Source organism: Toxotes jaculatrix, chromosome 2 (assembly GCF_017976425.1).
Source record: "Toxotes jaculatrix isolate fToxJac2 chromosome 2, fToxJac2.pri, whole genome shotgun sequence".
NCBI lineage: Eukaryota > Metazoa > Chordata > Actinopteri > Toxotidae > Toxotes > Toxotes jaculatrix.
The window spans coordinates 21,135,286-21,157,015 of NC_054395.1; the positions used below are offsets into that span (position 1 = coordinate 21,135,286).

General features: G+C 39.8%; 2 protein-coding genes across 3 annotated transcripts in view; one reads left to right on the forward strand and one right to left on the reverse strand.

Annotated features, from left to right (window-relative positions):
- Nucleotides 1-1,596: 1,596 nt before the first annotated feature.
- LOC121190007 (dystroglycan-like) lies at nt 1,597-16,961 on the reverse strand. Of its 2 annotated transcripts, none has more exons than XM_041050546.1 (3): nt 16,857-16,961; nt 6,778-7,344; nt 1,597-5,533 (listed from the first exon to the last, which is right to left on the reverse strand). In XM_041050546.1, exons 2-3 carry the CDS (start codon nt 7,198-7,200, stop codon nt 3,224-3,226), a joined length of 2,733 nt encoding a protein of 910 aa, XP_040906480.1. In that variant the 5' UTR covers nt 7,201-7,344; nt 16,857-16,961; the 3' UTR covers nt 1,597-3,223. The 2 variants fall into 2 exon arrangements, with proteins under 2 accessions (XP_040906480.1, XP_040906471.1); XM_041050537.1 differs by lacking the exon at nt 16,857-16,961 and adding an exon at nt 12,522-12,776.
- Nucleotides 11,729-21,730, forward strand: part of LOC121190016 (poly(rC)-binding protein 4-like) — a 73,832-nt gene continuing 63,830 nt past the window's right edge. The window contains exons 1-2 of the mRNA XM_041050558.1: nt 11,729-12,309; nt 12,795-12,875. The gene's annotated coding sequence lies outside the window, so the exon portion shown is untranslated. The remainder of the gene's footprint in view (nt 12,310-12,794; nt 12,876-21,730) is intronic.

Here is a 21,730-nt window from a genome sequence, read left to right on the forward strand (position 1 = left end):
GAACCATCAGTTGGTATCAGTCCTGTCTATCAACTAATTAATTAATTGACCGACCGTTGAAGCTCTATTACAATTAACTGTTATTACTTTATTACTTTTGTAATTTATATTGCAGTTCATTCCAGCTGGGTGCCATAGTTTTGTCATTATTGTGATGTGTACGTTGTTTGTTTTCCACACCCCATAACCATGTCAATACAAATCTGAAATCACGTCTGTTATTTGTGCAACAAAGGGTGAAATGCCCACATTTCACTGTGTATATTTATAAACAGTATAAATTGTGTTTAATCGCACCGCTGGTGTTTGTAGAAAACAGAGCTATGAGGCCACTGTTACTAATATCTCTTGTAAACGAGTCAGTCGCCCACAGTTAGAAGGTTGTTGGCTAATTGATAAATGATTATTACACTCCATTTGCAACAGAACCCACCTCATAATTATCAATTATGTGGGGTGATAACTAAGACTGGTAAGAGAGAAGGCAGATAACGTAATTATGTTTGAAGTTATGGGTAATTGTCAGTGCTTGAAATATGACAGGTCTTTCTCTTTTTACAATAAGTTGTGGTCTGACAAATCAGTCAGGAGATCATGTGTGATTTTGTGAGCTTTGAAAGTAACTTAACACTAACACACACTGTCAGGCTTTGAATGCTTTTTAAAAGGCACAGAAGGGAGACTATTCACTACCTTGATTAATTCCCAAAGTAACTTTTCATCAAGTGTACATTATTGCCAGAAGCTTTCACAGCAGTGAAAGGGCTTGTTTCTAGGACTACACAAGAACAAATCAAAATGTCTTGTATTGCAATTTCTACTGAAAATGTACATTAGTCTGCAAGACGTCAACCAATGGAACTGTTTTTGACCTCTCTTGAATAAGCCATCATAACAAAAGCGCTACACTGAAAGAATTTAAGAGCAGATATTAGTCACTGTTATTGGTATTTCTCCGGTGCAGTGCTGAAAAAAAAAAGAAAAAGAAAAATTGCCCACCTAAAGAAAGGGAGCATTTTTGTTACCATATCACAAAGTCTCTCGAGGGCTGCCCGCTGTGTATTTGGTTTATTAAGAAAGAGAGTGTGTACCTCATGTTATAGCCAAAACCAGCCAACCATTAGAGCCAAAAGGAGCCTGCTCCTAGAAACTCTGTCAAGAATATAACATGCTGTCAAGCAAGACCTACAAAAATGCCACAGGTCCTTTGCTATACTTTACTGTAGATTTACATGTCTAATGGCAAAACAAATCTAGAAAACAAAGAGGGGTGCAGGATAATTTAAAATTACTTATTTGACTTCAAAAATGGTAACCTTCACATATCTCATACTTTGCACTTAACTCTTCCACTTGTAACAAAGCCCATTACTGCTTTTGAATATGTAAATTCATTGTACAGTACAGTATATCATAGCAAAGGACCTATGGCATTTTTGTAGTCTTGCTTGATGTATAGTAGCAAATTTGGAATTTTACTGTATATTGCATTATAATTTACCTAATCAGTTGTGTTCATTAGCCCTTTAATACCCCTATATACATACTTAATGTTTTCAGCACAAATGTGTAAGTTTAATCCAGTTTCACTTTCTAAAAAAAAACGGACTATACACCATCTTTGAGGCTTTACAAATAGTATTACATTTTATTAATATATTTTCATAAAACAAGTTTAAGACTGTATCAAAAACTCAGTAAAAACATTAGATTTTTAACCATTTTTTCTTATGGTGATATCAGATATGAAATGTACATAATTCACATATTGTTGTGGTTTCTTTGTTCCCCATCATATTGAGATAATGCATTATTTTTTGTGATAGGCAAGTAAACGTTCTTTTGTACCCTCACAAACTATAAAGACATTTTTTTAATGATTGTGGTCATAAATCTAGACATACAATTAAAAAATAAAATTATTTCCCACTCTGGCCCTCCCTTTCCCCGACTAGGTTTACTGATAAAACACTAACATTATGGAGTTTAATTTCACAGGCACACAATTATGTACATCCCCCTTGTCCCCATGCCTCATCTGAACTGACAACAGGCAGTGCACTAAACATAACAGTGCAGCACCTAGAGGCAGAGCAGTGATAATACAGTACTCTACGCCCACCCACCCCACATACCAGTAAAACTAACTGAATATAAGACAGTGGATCCACCTCATTGACTATGTCGCCAATTCTCACCTTGCTGTGGACCACGGCATTCCATTGGCCCTTTCATTATTGTTGTAGCAACCCCACAAGGTTTTCCTTGTGATCACAGACATCACCTTGGCAACAGCAAAACCAGTCAACTTACAGGCAGGTTCAGTGGCACAGATATTAAGAAAAAAAAAGCCATTATTTGTCTTGTAACTTAATGAGGCTACATCTACAACAGGTGTGATCAGTGTAATGTCCTTTGTGATCAAGTACCAGAGGAATCTCAGTTATGTGGTGAGTTCAAGGATACAAAAAGAATTATTTTCTCCTTATTGGACTACCACGTACCATGTTCAATTCTGTGCAAGACACATAGTGCAAGGTTTAACAAGAATTTGCATAAGTGCAAGGTTTGCATGTTATTGTCAAGAGGGAGCAAAGCATAGAAGAGAACAGAGAAAGATCAAAGTCTAGGAAACAAACCGGTTTTGTGTAAATAAAGTATTTCATGCTTTCAGTTTGGCTTTTTGAATTTCATTCCCCTCAAGAAATAACAGGTGCAAAATCTTAGTAAACCTAGCCGAAGGACAGATAAGAGTGACATCGAACTCAAAGATTAACATTGTGAGGGAGAGCCTCAAGTCTGTTGTCATGGTGACATCTGCTCAAAGACCCTGTGGGCTTCAGTCTTTCCTGCTTCTTCATTATTTTCTATACAATAGAAATAGTACATCATTGAAGATAAAACTGACTCTTCTTGGCAAAAACAGACAAAAAAAAAAAGAATATGCAAGAAGTCAAAAGCAGATCTGAAGGACAACAAAAAAGAAAGAAAAAAAAAGAGTGCTAGAATTACAAACCGTTCCCAATCCATTTGCCCTGTGCCAGTGGTAGAATTGTACGATACAGTGTCTTATCCATGGTGGTCAAATATATGCGTATGGTTGCCTGCTCCTCTACAAAGTCAAAGCCATTTCATTGAACACATGTAAAATTACTCCTGTAGTAGTTTTCAACAAGCATCCCTACATTGCACCTGCTTTCAAAACTGAAAGCTCCGGTGTGCGTTAGGGAGGCACATAGGGAGGTGGTGACCTGTATGAGGTCATGTTCTTGGGGCGAGAACCTTTGCCCTCTATGGGGACAGTAAATGGTGGTGGGGGCTGGTAAGGAGGGGCGTTAGGATCATCATCTTGATAAACAGAATACTCCTCCAGCAGATCCTGGTTAAGCAGGGTGCTGTGGGGACCAGCCATGTTAGGGTACTCTGGGGGTGGGAGTGGGGGCTTTTCCTCCTGAAGGATCAGAGGGATGCTGGAGGATGGAGGTGACTTGGAATCATCTAACTCATCTGCAAATATAATGGGGACTCCTTTCTTGATGAAAGTGGCCTGTTCCTCTATGGTCATCTTCCCTTTGCGTTTCTTGCGATAGCAGACCATAGCAATGATCCCAGCTATGAGCAGCAGGGCTGCTACCACTACAGCAGGAATAACAGTGTGCAGGTAAACATCATCGCTGCTCCTACGACCTGTCCCAGGTGAAGGTGTGGCTGTAGGAAGAACAGGCAATGGCACCTCTCCTGGTGGGATAAACGTGTAGCTGTGACATTTATTTGTACCACGAATGGAGATGTTAATGGGTTTGAATTCTGGTTCCATGGCTTTGACGAAGGCCAGTTTAGGTGTCCCTTGTGGTTCAGCAATCCTGTTGCTGAGAACTGTGATTTGGTCCTTTGGACAAGGATTCTGCTGGAGACTGTTATTGGTCCATTCAACCACAATGGAGCCCCTGGTGATGCTTCTCAGGGTCACTGTGCTGCTGTTGCGATCACCAAGGGCATAAGCCAACTTTTTGGTCAAAAGAATCTTTTTATGGACATCATTGCTCAAAGTTTTGGGGTCACCATGGAAACGAGCAGCAAACACAACTGATGGTTTGTCATGAGTAGACCAACGATTGACTCGTACCTCAAAAGCATCCATGATGCTCCTCCCACCCTTATCGGTGGCCAGCATGAAGTACTCATGTTTCCCCTCATGCTGCTCCTCAGGAAGGCCGTACAAAAGTTGGATAGTGCTGTTGAACTGGATCCAAGATGTTTCACTCACTGCTTCTTTGGGGGTCTTCTTCAAAGTCAAACGTAGCTTATCAGTAGTACCGTCCTCCCTGTCAAAGAATGTATCAGGAGGGATCTTAACCTCAAAGTATGTGCCAACCCAGGCATTCACCTCATCAATGGGGTTGCGGATCTCTGGGTTTTGATTCGAATCTGGAGCCAAAGAGAGAGGAGTGGTACGTCTGGGCGGTTTAGGTGTGGTGGACTTGGGTTCCCGGGGTGCTGGAGTGGAAGATTTGGTTTTCTTGGGTTTCTTTGTGGTAGAGGGTTTGGGTCTTTTGGTGGTGCTTGGTGGTGTTGGCACAGCAGTGGCCTCTACAAATATCGGCCGGGTCATGGTCGGCTGGATAGGAATGGTGCTTGTCGTTCCCAATACTCTTGTGGGCTGAGGCGGCCCAAAAACAGGTGTGTGGGCGATCTGATCTCTGACCCTCATTGTGGGCTTCACTGGAAGAGGCAAAGGACCTCGGACAGGGGTAGCAGAGTTGTCTGTTGCTGGGGCAATAGAAGGCGAAGTTGGGGTGGGAACAACACGTACAGGGGGCTCTGGGTGGGTAGTCGGAGGAAGCAGGGAGGGCACCGGAGTGGGAGTATTGTTCAACTGCCTTCTTACCCGTTTGACCCCATGAGGCTTTTTGTTTACAATGTGCCAGCCAACCACTGGGTAACCCAGCCTGGCTGACATGGTCCCATCCTTTGCTGAGGATTGGACGCTGCTAATATCAGGAATGCTGCCCTGGTCAAGGGCGCATCCAAGTTTCCATGACAGCAGAGCCCCATTCTCCACCACCTTCTTAGCATTCCCTGGTCCAGCCATGAAAGCAGACATGTCAAATAAGCGGTTGTTGACAACAGGGACCACCCTCATGTGCTCCAGGGGCACATGTGAGAACTTTCTCATAATGCCCAGTAAGTTAGCCCTCTGTTCAGCAGCCATCTTTGTCAAGTCAGCATCCAAGATGACTGTGAGAACAGTGACAGGCTCCTCAGAGCCACAGGTGAAAGGCTGGAGGCCACTGACATCAGACTGTAGAGTGAGCAGGGCTGGTTCAGTGTCTGCCCTTTCTTCTGGGTATACTTCAATAGAGAAGACTGTACTGGGGAACACTTGGCTGCCAGTCTTCTCAATTATCTCCTGTCCAGACACCAAGATATGATACACACCTTTATCCTGCTCCAGGGCCAAGCCTCTCAGAATGCAGCTTTCTTTGTCCCAGTATAACCAGGGGGGTAAAGTCTCCTTTCCCATCTCAGTGAGCTACAGGAGGAAAAATCATATCACTATTAATGTTTCACACTATAGAGATACATCTCAGATGAAACTTAAGTAGAAAAAGGCAAAACTCATTTCTAACTTTCATTAAGTGACGATCATATCAAAAATAATTACAAATGACCATGAGGTTATTAGGACCCAAACTGACTGAAAATTACTTAGTGAGACTTGAAGCTTAAATTTTATAATGATAAGACAGAGCTATGCAAGAAATCTTTGAAATAACAACTAAGAGATGTTTGGTTTCATTTGATAAATTACTAAATCAGGGAATCCATCATGAAACATATACTTCAGCTTCCAGTCCTGTTTCTTATTGACCAACTAGATTAGAAATACCCTTCCCCCATAGCGTGTGGTTTATCAAATCTTGCCAAATTTGAACAGGAAGCACAGTGAGCTCCTATTCATAACAACAACTATGTGAGTCATCACTCTTCATTTTGAGTTATTAATGTATGACAGGATATCATTCTGCATCACCACTTAGGCCAATAATACTCTCATCTCATTCATAAGTCTGACTGGAACACATTGCACTACAGTCAGTTTCAATCAGTAGTGATACAGTGATTGAAAATGAAGGAATAAATACTTTATATTATCTACTTCTACAATGACCATGTGGCCACTGTAGCCTCCATAGGGACAGGGCAGGTGGTCAGTGTTTTTAGTAAGTTCATACAACGCTTCAGTTATATCCATTTTTCATTCTTTCACTTAAGTTCACCTATAACTTAATTATCCACCTGTATAGTTAAGACCAAAATACAATATCTTTCATTGTAATTACAATTCAGTTCTGTACATAATTATGTTTTAAACTTTGTGTTTAATAACACAATTAGGCTTTTGTTTTGTTGTTTTTTTTAACCCAGCATTAACATTCAGACTAGGGAGGAATACATTTCTGACTTTTTTTTTCTCTCCAATAAAAAAAAAAAGGAAAAAGACCTTCAGTCTATCGGTACAACGACAAACTCCTCCCATACCACTTTGTTATTCTGAGTCTCTTTTCTTAAACACAAATACTGCTCTCATAGACTGATTAATTCTGACTTCATTAAATTAATGTTAAATAATGTATATGCAATTATTTGTTAATACCAACACATTACTTTTGGATTACTCAATATTACATGTCAAATATATCCCACAGAAGATCAGCAATGGATTTATCTCAATACTAATGTTTCCTTGTCACGTCAAATCTTTAGCATACTCACATGGACATCACAGCTAGCATTGGCAGGCCCTGGTGGAACCTTCAACTGGAACACCTGGCCCACGATTGCAGAGGAGTCAGGTATGCCGGTGTGCACTCCCCCATTCTTTATAGAGGAATCTGGGATATCTGTAGGCGGTCCTTCGCCAACTGAAGATGCAGCAGCCTGGAGTTCAGAGAGCACAGAGGACTGCATGGAAGCCTCTAGCTCCACAGATATCATCTCCACCAGTTTCTCTTGCTGCTCTGGCACAGTGCCCTGGGCCATGGTCACCAGAAGCCCTATTACCAGAGGGATAGTCCTGCACGAAAGAAGCCTGCGCCTCCCAGCATCCCCACAGCTCATGTCTCTCCTTTTATAGTGCATAGCAATAGGCCTTTGGGCTGCCCAACAGATGTCTATGAACAACTGAGGAGGCCACATGCACTGAAGTCAGTCCGATGATATGCTTGTGGGTCAGATTCCCTAGTTGTTGGCTATGCTCACAGATGCAGTGGTATTTCTTTGTTGTCCTCTGTGATCCATGAAGAGATCTCTGGCAGCCTGTTAGACAGCCATATCAGCCAGCTATGTGAGGAAAAAAGACAAACATGAGTGTGACAAAGTGACAAAAGAAAAAAAAAATCTGTCCAAACAAACTAGTATTTCTGCACACACACAGTAAAGTTTATGCTCCTAACAATTGTTATCAGTCGTTATAAGTGTCTGTTATGTAGGGAGTGATCACAGTGTTTTGTTTTCTCACTACAATTTAGAGCTGAAGTAATATTTGGAATAAATAGACCATGGCCCAAAATTTATGCAATTTCATAAATGTAAGGGTAAACAACAAATACTATCCAAATCTACGGAAATTTCATTTCCGTAGATTTGTTCCAATAGCTTAAAATGTAACTTGATTTTAGAGTATACTTATTATATATACTAAATATACTTACATTTTGTGTAAAACTGCTTAAAAAAAACAAAAAACAAACAAACAAACAAACCACAATCTCCTACTGATCTTCACTTTGCTGTCATGGCATTTTGAGTAATAGCCATTCTCATGAGATGTATGAGTGTCAAAGGTTGTTTGTCTTGGTTGTAAGTTTTAATTAGGTGCCCTGAGGATTGGAATTAGAGTCTCCCATGTGCTGACCCAGCCAACCCCAATCCTGTAGCACTCACAAACGGGCAGAGGACGGTCAGCCAATTGCCTGGAATCCTAATGCCTGACTGGCAAAAGGCTGTGACGTCAGCTTTTACTCTCCAAAATATTGCCAGGAGGGGACTTCTTAGAGGGGTCCTTGTACAATACAATTCATTCACTGGCAAGCCTTTTGGTCAAGAGTCTTATCAATGTTAGCAGACATTATATATAAAACCATTCCCTATAACAAGTTTTATGATGTTTGAACTAACCCTGCAATATCTGGATGATTCATACAGCAAATGGCCACTTAAAGAGGGCTGCAATACAATGGGACACGACACACAAATCACAAAATATACATGTATTTACCCCAATACAGGCAGTGACAGGCACTCAGCCTTATTGTTTTGGGATAGACTATAACATTTAATGAATATAATAAACAACAGCCACTATAGAAATGAGCTATGCATGCAAACCCATGTTCTTCTTCCAGTAAACTGCATGCCAACAAATGCAGTAGCAAATGAAGCTAAGCTTGAGATTAGTTGTGTTCTCACTCACCTATTTAAATTCTCTCTTCTAAGACTAGTCAAACAATCGATTTCCTACATTTTCTTCAAACCTGAATTACATTCGAAGAAATTACCATTCCAATCCATATCCTAACAATAACACAATCACTGCTGCTCTGACGTATGACATTCAAACATCTGGCTTGAATCCGTTCCTGTGGGAAATGACATCAAGTGTCTGAAAAACGGAGACAACATTCATAATGTTTTTTGTTCACTTTCAGTTCCCACTGTATGAAGCTGTTTTTGAAGCCTTTAAAACCCATTTAATAAGACTTGTTTGCAATTCATGTATTCGAACGCCGGCTTATTAAACACATGAGTGCCTGTATTTTCCCCGCTGAATGGGGCAGAAAGATTTTCAATAGAAAACATTGTTGCAGGTGGGAGTGATCAGAATCTCTGATAATCTCTAAATCCTGCAGATTCTGCACAGACCTAGATTGATCAGAACGTCTCCTTTTAGGGCTTCCTTTAAAGGTTTTCAGAAGCTTTAACTATAACATCAAGGCGTCAGCACCCATATCATGTTGCAAAGGATAAGAATGAAGGGAGTAGATTTTCTGAAAGGCTTGCAAGTCATTGGCCACATCATGGCAATTTACCACTAACAGATACTTTTGCAACTGGTCTCCATGGATTCAAGCATAGTCCATCTCTTTCGCTTCCTTCTTTCAATACCTGCCCAAATTATTCTGATCAGATCATATAACTGTGAGGAGCCAGTATCTATATTGGAATGCATTATTGATACAGGCCAACCCACTGCTTTTGCATTTGAAAATGTATGATTCATCACTGAACAAGAACCTATATGCTAGGGCAGCAACAGTGTATCATTTGTTTGCTGGGAAAATCTATTATGTCAGTATACCATGTACTGTTAGCGACTAATAAAAACATGTGGGCTAATGTATGCAAGGCAAAGCAACTCAAACTATAAAGTGTACTCTCTGTATTCTATTTTCAGAGGAAATGACGATGATTAATATCTACTGCAGGTATCTAGTGTGATGTTTCTGGCACAGGGGTGGACTGTTATGACTAGATTGCCAGCTGGGAAAACTATATGGTAAAATCAATTCCCATCACCTCTACCATCTTGAATGCAGTTTGAATTGCTGGATGGATGTATCAAGGAAAGAACATTTCAAACACAAGATATATTAACAAGAAACAACAGTGAGAAAGTAATAACACACTGGTTACAGAGAGTTCCTGAATGTCTCACCTAACCCATTAACCAGGCTGAGACATGCACCTTATCTGGGATCTTTATCAACTAAGTCACTTCAGTGGAAATTTTACCCCATGACTCTCTCCCTCTGTACAGCCTTCCTTTGAATCTGAAGATCCTAGACCCCCCCCCCCCAAAAAAAAACCCCCACAGCAGTCTATGTAAGACATGGTCATACAAGAGTACTCAAGGCTGAATCTTCAATGGCCTACAATGTGCCAACTGAGTGTAAAGACAAAACATATTGCTTGATTCATCTATCCATTTGTGTTTATATGTAAAACATTAACATTAACATGAAAATAGGTTTTGCCCATAAGCTTATTTTGATTAAGATTTGCACACTATGCCTCACCTCAGGCTGTTGCCACACACACAAAGTAAAAAAAAAAAAATACACATCTGAGCATCAAAGTAAGCTCTTCACAATGTGGCCTAGATTCTATCACGTTCTCATTTCACAGTGCGTGAGTAATTCAGAATCCAATTCAAACAACCTCTCATTAAGAAATGTGAAACATTTTAATATGTTGATTTGCACTGTTTCAACATGCTGTTCAAATGAGATACAAATCCATATAAAAATGAAACACGTATTATAGGATGCATTTGAGGTGAGCAAACCTTAACAGTAACAAAGATGTGTCACTTGAGAAAAGAGCAGACGGCCAAAACATGGCTTAAGAAAAGAGTACAGATGAAACCATGCTGCCTGACGTTGAAAAGACTGACCTTAAAAGCTGTAGGTAAAACTTCAGTGCACTTCATCACAATCATTTTGCCTATAAAATGTCTACAAACAGAGCACACATTCAAAGTCTATTTTCTGAAAAACACAACCTGCCATGACATTTCACATTGCTCATTGATGGGATAATTGTGCCTCATTGTTATCATCATGATAATTTCTTTACAGCAGAAGTGGGGCCAAGCTATGTAAGTACTAAAGTATTTAAGAAATATTGTTTCAAAAGCCCCAGTGCTACACCTAGACTCATATAAAAATGCTCTTTTTGATATGTATTGAGGTGTTGGGTATAACACAATTTGTTCATTTTCCCCCTGTGTATACACTAAACACTTATTAAAATCACACTGTTTCTGTGACACGCCGTTTTTGTGTATAGTAAACAGTACAATAACACAGGCTTGAGAGTGGGTGATTCTGCCCATTTCACACTGCGGCCTGAGCTCCTAGGGGGACGAAACCGTTTACAACCACGGTATCCATGCTGTCTGCAGTTCAACAGTAGTTAAAACTTGAAAACCATCAAAAATAATTAGGGCTCGATGCACAGTGGCACTCAGGGCCAATTGAATTGACGTACCACATCCAGCAGCCTCTAGATAGTGCATGAGCTGAATAACAAACATATCCACAAGACAAGCTTGCTTTGCAATTGGATGTTTCCCTTGTGTTGCCCTCTACACTGTCATGAAATATGTGGGGAGAGAACACAAAATCGGCCATGGCTGAGTGAAAGTCTAACCTGGCATGATGACCTCGGAGCAAACTCATTTAACGCTACAGGAAAACTACTGTATGCTGTCAAAACCGAGTGTAGAAGTCAACAAATCATTGTTGTGTATTTTTATAGATTCAGAAGTACCTAGAGTATGAAGCAAGAGTAAAGTTTCAACTGTAAAACAATGGCAACACAAAATCTCTGCTTTGTAAAGCTTCCCAACAAGTGACACTTTTATCTGAAAATCAGCTGATATTACGATGTAATAGCAACGTTTTCTTACTTCATCTAAACTGACTGACAGTTTCTACTGCTAATGACTGTGATGTTACTGGCCACACATGTTCCAGCTTATAATAGGATAACGTTAAAGCAAAGCTAATGGAACAACTGCAACGTTAAACACATTGGGAAATGCATGCTAATAATAAGTTAGGCTAAACCAGCCCTTCCCAATCTAATATCAGCGGCGATAAAGAAGCTGCGGTTAATGACAACAGATCCCGTTTTGGACGTGTGATTCAACAAAACACGGAAACTGCTGTCATAACATGGTAATGCAGGACGGACAGAATTTGTGTGCCCGGTAGCTAGTCTGCTAGCCAGTTACTCACAGCTAGCGTTAGCTAACAAAAAAAAAAAGAAAAAAAAAAGCTAGCTACCGGGCCCGTTCCAGTTGCCCCCGTTTCTACTTGACTCGGTAGACGAGGCCTTTGTAAATGATAACGCCACCTACGCCGTTCAACCTTGATAAATCATTTAGCAGCTCACCCATGTTAAACTCCGTCTTTATGGGGATATTATTCGTTAAAATAATATAAAAAATGAAAAATAGAAGTACATGTCTGCGTTGAGTGCTATCATGCAACTGTCCGTCGCTAGCGCAGATATGCACCTGTTTTATTCTAGGCGGAAACAGCAGCGAGGTGCTGCTGCTGCTGGAGAACCGACCGCACAAATGTCTGCCTCTCTCAGAAATACTGCAGCTAACGTTAGCTCAAACAGACAACACAATCGAAACTGTTACTAACAAAAGCTTGCCTCTGGGCCGTAGACTGCACACGGCAGCGTTAAGATGAGACAGCTCCTTCACTTCCAACCGTGGGAAATCAAAGTCGAGTAAGAACGCACGGACTAAGCCGTAATAGCCACCAAGCGGTGCTAACTAACAAGCTAACGTCAAGACAGTATGCTGATATATATAGCTGGTTACATGTCCTGTCAGCGGACGGGAGTCTGCGTTAATTCTGTAAATGAGTCGAGTTAGCAAAGGTGGCATTTTTAAAGATACTGGTGCTAAAACAGCGACAGAACCCAAAATTCAAACTGACCTTGTTAACGAGCTAACGTTAGCTAACTCGCGCCGTAATGTCTCCTCTTCTACCCGGAGAGCTCCACGGAGACTTCCAAAACGCCATTAAACATGCGCTTTCCCCTCAGCGCCACAGGCAGATATCAAGCATTTAGTAAGCAGGGTATCTCGGCACAGTCAAGGGAAGAGATTTTTCTATGATTTGGCAAGTCTACAGCTTCTTCACTGCTGTGTATTGTAATTATGTCGGCAGCTACCCCTCCCTTACTGCCTCTGTCCTCTTCGCATACAGGTCTATAAGTTGAGGCCAACCGTGTGTACCACTTATGACTCCTCCTCCCCTTTATTTGGAAACAGGTGAAAAGATAAAGTGGTGAGTACACTCAAATTTCGTGTTTATTACCGCTGTACTTACAGTTGCTTGGAATCATATAGCACCATATTTGAGTATGATAATCACGCATCCCCACGCATTTAATATTCCAACACTGAGTGAGGCATTTACTTAGTCTTGAACAGTGGGACCTGAACGCAAGTAGACTAGAGAGGTGAAAGGTAAAGGCCGGAGGAGTGCCCTTTATCTGCAAAAAATACTCACTGGTTAACAGATGTTAGATTTTGTCAAGTTGGCTTTGGTGAAAAAACTTCAGCTTCAGGCTTCCCAAATAGCTACCTCCAGTGTGACAGCTTCATAATATTTCCGAGAGACTTTAACAGTAAGAGTAAAAGTATGTCGCCCTTGTAGCCTTATACATTAACAACATCAAAATCATTGCTATGTAATTTTTTTCATTTTATTGCATATCAGCCATCAGACATGACCAGGACCTTCATGGCTTTTTCTTCTACTATACATATAATTTACTTATGTTTATATTTTCTATTATGCAATAACAATTAAATGAAATGTAAATTCATTCATTTATTTGTAGCATGTAGTACAAAGACTCTTACAGATATAGTCATGACATATCACATTTGACAGTTTAAAGCTAGCAGTTGTTTCTTAAGCGCCGGTCTCTCTCAAAGGACAATTTAATAAAATCCATTGTGTCTCATTCAAATGTCAGGTTTTTTCATTGAGCCCTTCATCGCAAGTATATCTGAAAGGACTTTACAGAGAATGAGCTTCCTTTGATCTCACAAAAAATCAGCACAGAATAAAATCATGTAGGACAGTGTGAAATAAAGAGAATTGTACAAAGCTCAGGATACACAAAAGTACGTTTGAAAGCCATAAATGGTGTACATTTATCCTATAACCTAACCTCACGGTCTTCCCTACCCTACAGATGTAGAAATATAGAGACCATCAGTGAAGACAAATATCTATCTGCAGAGCCTGTTCTTTTTTTTTTTTATGAAAATGTATCTCAACGATGAAGATTAAAAACACTAAGGTCCAAGGTACTTCCACCCACATGAATGTCCTGTAGTGGCTGTACCATTATAAATATCAAAAGCTAAATACATCCCTGTAAGAATCTCTCTGATTCTGTATCTGTGTGTCATAGCATCTTCCATGGGGCTTATTGTAACAGACTTAGACTGTATGTATGCATAAGTTGTGAGCTCGTGCTCATGTTTTCTAAAGTCAGTAACTCTGGTCACAGAGTTGATATGGGACTACTAATGGTCTAAAGGTTATGTTTGTCCAAAGAAGGGTGTTGAAATAATAAACAACAGAACTGACTTATTTCCTGTTTGTAGAGGTGAAAAATGATGTCACTATTTGCACAGTTAAAGACATTTTTATGCCTTCCCAAAAAAACTCATATCTACTTTCAAGTTTCTTTGTCAGCACAAAAGTCTTTTGTCAATTGATTTTAGCATCAATAGTTATAATGTCATGGTGAAAATCAAACTTCAGAGGAAACAAACATCAGGTTGAATGAGGGTAATATTGTCACAAAGTGCTTGCTTGTGGTGAGAACTGTTGGGTTTCTCTCTATATTATAAGGTACTTGACCTTACCTTGTAAAGTGCTTTGACATAATGTACATTATTATTTGATGCTACATATATAAACTTGTTATATAAAGTTGTATTGAAAATTGAATTCTTTTGGGATTTTATTGACATTGATATTGTTGGGAAGTTCAGCACAGGAGACTTATCATACATCTGTGTTGTAATAGCAGTTTGCAGTAATGTGGGATTGCATCTGTGGATTTAGTCTCAGAGAAACACTTGACTGCAGAGTAAAGACAACTGTGATTGTAGTCACAAGGTGCAAGCATGTGGTTGTTTGAGGGTTCAAGGGTTCAAATGTCCAGAGCTGTCAGGTAGCAATATATTTAGTCAATGTCCAATCTGTCTTCTAACTCCTCTGGATTTGTGGAGCAGACATTCAAACCACTTCTTGCTCCCAGCATTCAGAACAGCAAAGGATTGCTTGAGATAACTTTTCTTCACCTTGACAACTTCCTACTCCCCTTTTAAGGTGAAACAGTTACATACAAAGAAGGTGGCATTTCTTTGTTGAGATCTCTTTGAGCTTATATGGCTGGCTACATTAGTCTGCATTATTATGGTTTTAAATGGGGCATTAGCTCTTTTGGGAACCATACTTGAAAGAGGGGGGAAAAGTTTAAAGAAAGAGGAACATCTCCCAGACTGACAGCCAGTGCTGAAGAAGAGGAAGCAGCACAGTAAAAAAGTTAACATGAAACAACAATCACAGATGTCATTGTCAAGTAGAACTGCCAAATTAAACACTGGAAATGGGCATTTGTATCATTCCCTATTTGCGTGGAAAATGTGGTGCCATTTATGTGACGCCATCATACACAAACACGATTAGGATTTTAACATAGAGAAACAGAGCCTGTCTTTCATAGTACATAGACCTGTCAATCATCTGAATCCCCCTGACTCTTTGTTCACCCTGCAAGGCCTGTATGAGATAACAAAAGTATATGTATGTAGTGTCAGCATATACACTGGAGAGCATAGATTGCATGCTGAGGATCTACGGTAATGTTCTGTTCATAGTGAACGTGCACAGGTGATGAAATTCCCACTGAGTTTGTTTCCTGTAAAGAGTTTCTTATCTCATAGATACAGTGCTTAAATTTATTAGACCACCACCCAATGTTAGGTTTATGCCATAGCTGCCCTAAATTAACAGCACTGGTAATCATCAGAAACATTAAAATATAATTTTTTATGTTTCTGTAATGGTTAATACACCAGTATGTAGAAGCTCTTTAACCGACATGATATTTTTAATCCTAAAATATAATTGCTATTGTTATCAAATTTAGTGTTTTACAAAAAAACTGAAAAAAGAGTAAATCGCATTATTATTTCTTGATTAAGATGTCAGATTACAGTGATTTACTTGCATTCCTGAACAGAAAAAAGTTGGGGATGTTGGGGGGGGGGGGGGGGGGGGACTATTTAGTTGTTTCTGTTTGTTATTTGCCAAATAAATAACAATAACATTTTTTAGTTTTATATGTAGTATTTTAAAATAAATATTTAGTTTTCTTGTTTTTATGAGAGGTGGTCTAATAAATTTGTTAAGCACTGTAGATGATCCATCGATTCATTTTTTAAATCACATTGCATTTACACATATCCCGTAACACATTCAGAGTAATGAGAATCTTTTTTATGATTGTGTTACCCCTCTTAATTGTCTCTAAATCTAATGAATACATGATCAACGCAGACCTAATATGCAATCTGTATCAATGTCAGCTGAGAAGAATACATGCATTTCCCAGCCGTTGCTGCTCACTCTTCCTATTGTTTACACTTGAGGCGTATTATGGATGAGAGATTTCCATGGTAAATGCATCACCCATCTCTCATTTTGCAAAAAGACACATACACAAAAACACCTGCAGGTCTACTAGACCATGATAGCCCCACCACAGAGGGGCTTTCATGTGATTGCACATATCAATCTGACTCTTGATCTGTGAGCACAGAGCGAGAAAGAGAGCGGATTAGGAATCAGCTGACTCCCCACATTTTCTTCCAAGTGACTTATTAGAAGGGTTATTCTGAGCAGACTGTTAGACCGCTGAGGGGTTTGGCTGAGTAGTGAGACCCTCAATGGAGCCAATCTCTCCTCTCTCACAATGGTAGATTACTTTAGACAGCCCTTCTCGGCTTTACTCAATAACAAACGGAAAGACCCATTCTGCTTTTTATATGTTGTGCTCACAGATCGTTCTTTTTTCAGCACAGTTTTTGTCAGAGTCATAATTTAAAATCTCTGCTGTATAATAGTTCTTTAGCTCTCACATGAACATACATAACAGGTTACAGTATTTTGCAGGACTATTTGATCAAGATCAGCATTGTAACACATTAAAATATGTATCAGGAACACACTGTTTACCTGTTACAAGTTTTGTTTTTGGTCTGAAGTGGGTGTCCGCTTATGCCGTCAATTGTTATGTTGAGTTGATAATAGAACAGGAAGAAGGAGGATTTCCTCTCAGCACAGTGCCTAGACCAAAGTACTGTTCCTGTTTGTGCCTGCCCCCTTTATATGTTCTTGCTGCTTGGCACAAATAAGGTTCTCCAAGAAGTACCATCAGCAAAATGTTACACTGAAATAGATTGTTAGCAAGCCAGAAACATCCTCTTTATGTTGAAAAAAAAAACCCCTAATTATTTACCAAATATTATGTCTTATTGAAATGCAAATTGGGTCTTGCATTTTCATCTTGTCATATTTACATGTTTCTCACTGTAATTTAATCCCATCCAAGTCTCACTGAGGCAACCTAGCTGATAATTTGCAAATTACACTACATAATTAATCCACCATCAGAGACCCCAAAGGCAATTACAGGGTTGGTCATTAGCAGTTCTGTATGTCCGTCCAGTGGCAGATCAGGCTGCTCCATTTCAGAGTAAACACGCAGCTCTGAATGAGGCCTCATGCTAAATGGAGGTCTTAGGAAAAGCCCCTAATGGCTTCTGTGACTGGAGTAATAGTTTTGTTATCAGAGACAAACGGGCTTAATGACTCTGAAACACATCAAGAGGACATCAGCAAATACAGAATTCAGCAAATGGCATGGCCACAGGATGACCCCAATGAGGAGCAGAAATAACATTAAAACCCCAATGACTGAATAGCCCCTCAGAAGCCCCTGAATGTGTACTGCAACTCTTTAGCAGTCACCTGAAATACCTTTAAACCAATCCAACAGTGCAGTAATATGATTACACAGTTCAAATGACCCTTTTTAAGTTATGATTAATTCTGTGTTGTAGTGACAAAGACAGTGATCGGCAGGATTAAAATGAGACTGTGGAAATGCCATGTGTAAAGATCCTAATTTTAAGCCATGCTAGAGGCTGTCCATCAATCAGTCCACCATTTTGCTCCAGACTGAAATATCTCAACAACTCTCAGATAAATTGCCCTGAAATTGTGGTACAGACATTCATGGTGCCCGGAGGGCAAATCTTGAGGACTGACCTTTGCTCTTGTACCACCAATAGGTTGATATTTGCAATTTTGAGTGAAATGTATCAACAACTACAAGATGGATTACCATGAAACTTAGTTCACATGTTAATTTCCCCTTTAGATGAATTGTAATGACTTTGGTGATGCCTTAACTTTTTGTCTATCACCACCAGTTCACAGTTTAAAGTCCAATATTTTGTTTTATGACTAAATCCTAGCCAAACTAACAACACTCCCATCAGCCTCAGCTGCACTGTTGTGTTTAGTCCCCATTAGCAAATGTTAGTATGCTAGCATGCAAAACTATGATGTGAAGATGGTAAAAAAAATTATACCTGCTGAATACCAGAAAGCATAGCTCAAAGCACCACTATGCCTAAGTGCAGCCTCACAGTGCTGCTACCATAGCTGAAGACTCTTAGTCTTGTTATTTCATGCAGTCCCTCTAGGTAACCTTAGATGTCAGATTTACCTGCAGTATGTGGCCTATATATCTCGGAGAGTCCACTCCCTGCACAGAGTAGCAAGCCCATTCAGTGTAACCTGACACTGTGTCCTCTCCTGTTACCTCTTTGGTCTAGATAATCATCACCTTCCTGTGTTTTCTGTCCTCGGCAGGCTAAGAGATTTATTAACTAGCAAGAATGTGTAAGGTCTCAGGAATGTGCTCCAGTTTTGTCCATTGGACCTGATGGTGACTGGCACTCACGCCTAATGTGGCAGGCAGCTCTGTCTCAGTAACTCTGTGTGGGCTGCCAAGTGTGTGGTGCAGTACTGCTTGATAACTGGCTGAGGCCCTGGACTTGGGGAGGATGGAAATGGGGGGAAAGTGAGGAAACCCAATGTCGGGTCCCAGGTGTGCACTTAACGCCAGCTATCAATAGACTTAAAGCCAGATCAAATCATGAGTCAGAGCTGGAGGATGCATTTCAGCCTGTCTTATTGCCTGGCTAGTCACATGGTTACAGCGCAGACTGAGATGAAATGAGTCAACGGCTACAGGAATCACAGCCACATATCCATTCAGGTGATATTTGGAAAGGTGTGAATTGAATCTAGACTCTGGGGCGTTGCTTTCAAGGAGAAGGAATGGCAGTGTCTGAAGCTGCCTATTATGTGGCTCCCCATATCCACCCACTGCTTGGTCCAAGGCTGCCTGTGCTGCTTAGCTCTCGCACAGGGACTCTCTGTGATACAGCTCTCAGTGCAGGGAGTGTGGTGCTGATGCCAAAGTCCTGTTATCCAAATCCGTCGGCACTGTCTCATTTAACAGATAAGAGGCTAATCTACAGGGTGGGCAGGAGATAGACCTACAAATACAAGGCCTCTCTTGTCACTCGCTTGCCATTCTCCACATTCCTGGAATCTGTATAGGCATGTGCAGAAAAACAAAACCTTGAGGATCTTTTTCCTTTATCCCTTCAGGCTCAGACATGCTGTCATAGAATGTAAATCGCAATGTGTTTGTTCTGTTTATCCTCCTGAATTGTTTTGATTCTTTCAAATGTAAATCACAGCCATCAATAGATCTCCTGTTTATGTTCTGTAATATAGTAAAATAATCATAGTTCCAAGCTAAATGACAATGCGGGTACAAAGATGTTTGTGCATGTACAGTTAATCAGTGTCCAACATGAAAGTGTTGGTAGTGTTAAACGACCAGTTTAAATTTCTGAGTATATGAACTATCGGTGAACTGTGAAGACTTCTGATGGAAAATAATCTATGCAGTGAGCATGTCCCTGTGAAGTCTGTGGACTTGTGAATAGGCAGCCACCAGTCTTTTCTCCATTTTCAACACAGTTAAATTGCTTTTGAGCAAGATTATTTATTTATTTATTTTTGCCAATACAATAATGTTAATTATCAGTACCAGAGAAATACTTTTACTCTGAGAAATATAAACATGTTTTTTTTTCATACAAAATCATTTTTCAAAGTTGAATGAAAGAAGACAAAGAGCTCAAATGTTAAATGCAAGCAACTGTTTCCTGAGTAAGTAAGAATAAGCAGACAATGTGGCAGTACTGAACAGTTTTTGATACTCAATACTACTGAGAGTTGTTATCAACGTGAGGTTTAATACCTCCCAAATTCCTCCTTCAGTTGTTCGGTGCCAACACCAGAACACTGCTGCGATGCTAGTTAGCGTCCATTGAAAGTGCAGTTGAATTGCATGTGACTGAATGTGTGCCAAGCATAACATTGCATGGGACAACAAAGGGTTAAAAACCTGAATGAATAAACAATGGTTTTAATAATTAAAGCCCAGGGCACAGAAACAGGCACAAACTGGCACACTAACCAGCTCTCTTAACAGACTGTTTCTTGTAAATTGTTTTGGTCCTTTTGTTGGCATAGTTACAAACATTTTGGCCTTTATCACTGCAAATTATGTGCACCGATGTGGGCCTGACATCAGACAAAATCTTTGTATTTGAGGCGCTCATTATTAAGTTGCTGCAGTGTGGATGTTATTTAGAGTTGCAAATATATCCATAATTAAATATTGGTATGCACATTCCTTTCGATATCAGTGTCAGTAAACATGGTGGAACTAGTAACTTTCAGTACTTGCCCAAGTTGCAAAAGAACATCAAAGCAGTTGGTGTTTGCCGCACTATTGAGGTATTGTGTACAAGTACAGTATTGTCCTCGGGCACAGATCTGATTCCCTGTTTCCCCAGATCAAAAGCTATTTGAAGGATAGATATTTGAAGATTAAGATTTTCAATTCAATTCAATTCAATTCAATTCAATTTAAGAAGTGCAAAAGCAGCAAGTGCAGGATATGGCAACAAGTGCAGGATATACAGTATCTACAGTAGATATATAAAATAAACATGATATACAGATGAGTGTTCTATAACAGAATGTACAGTTAAATAAGAATGTGCAATCTGCTCCGTTTTGTCAGTAACAATCAGATAGTTGGAGGGACTTTAATAATGCTGATCTTATGTCACATCCTCATTTTAGGCTTCTGTTCACTCTTCCACACCTCTTTGAAATTAAAGTCAGAACTTCCCACACTTTTCATTATGCTTATCAGATCAGATTCCTGCCCACAGGCTGTTTCCAGCCACAACATGAGACACCATACTGTCATAATGTTGCCAACACTGCATATTTGTGCATCTGTGGATGACATCCTTTGGCCTGTTTGAGACGCCTGGAGGAGCACTTCCTCTCACATCTGCCATGACCTCATCCTCACTTTTTTTTTTTTCTTTACAGGCACTGATTTAAGGTAACTATAACCCAGCACCTTGGCTATGTCCTGTTATTGAGACACTAAACAGTTACAGATTTGTTTTTTTTCTGCATGATTGTGAAAATGGAGATGAGGACTTGCATGAAATTTCCATTTTTTAAAATTGGTTCAGTTAAAACTGGAACACAGTTTTGAACAAAGCTTCGTTTATCTGGGTGCAGGAGGAGACTCATTATTATTAAATGAAAGAGAAATGTAACAATGATCTTTCTCGTCAGTAAAAGTGAGGAGGGTGTTATAGAAAGTCTTGCATCCACAAGGCTCTAAAATAGTGCTGTTTAAAGTCGTATAAGTTTAAAGGAATAATTTTTCAGCATTAAGTGGTGACAGTGTGCTGTTCAGTTTTAAATGTACAGACAAAGGATGTCTTTGCCATAGCACTTAAGTACTTGAGTAAATGTACTTATTTACTTCCTTTCTCTGAAGAATGTGGAGAAATGTCAGGAAAAGACTCATATTTCAGATAACATTGTGAAGCATAAAAGATCTCTGTGGTCACACAGCTGAAATCATG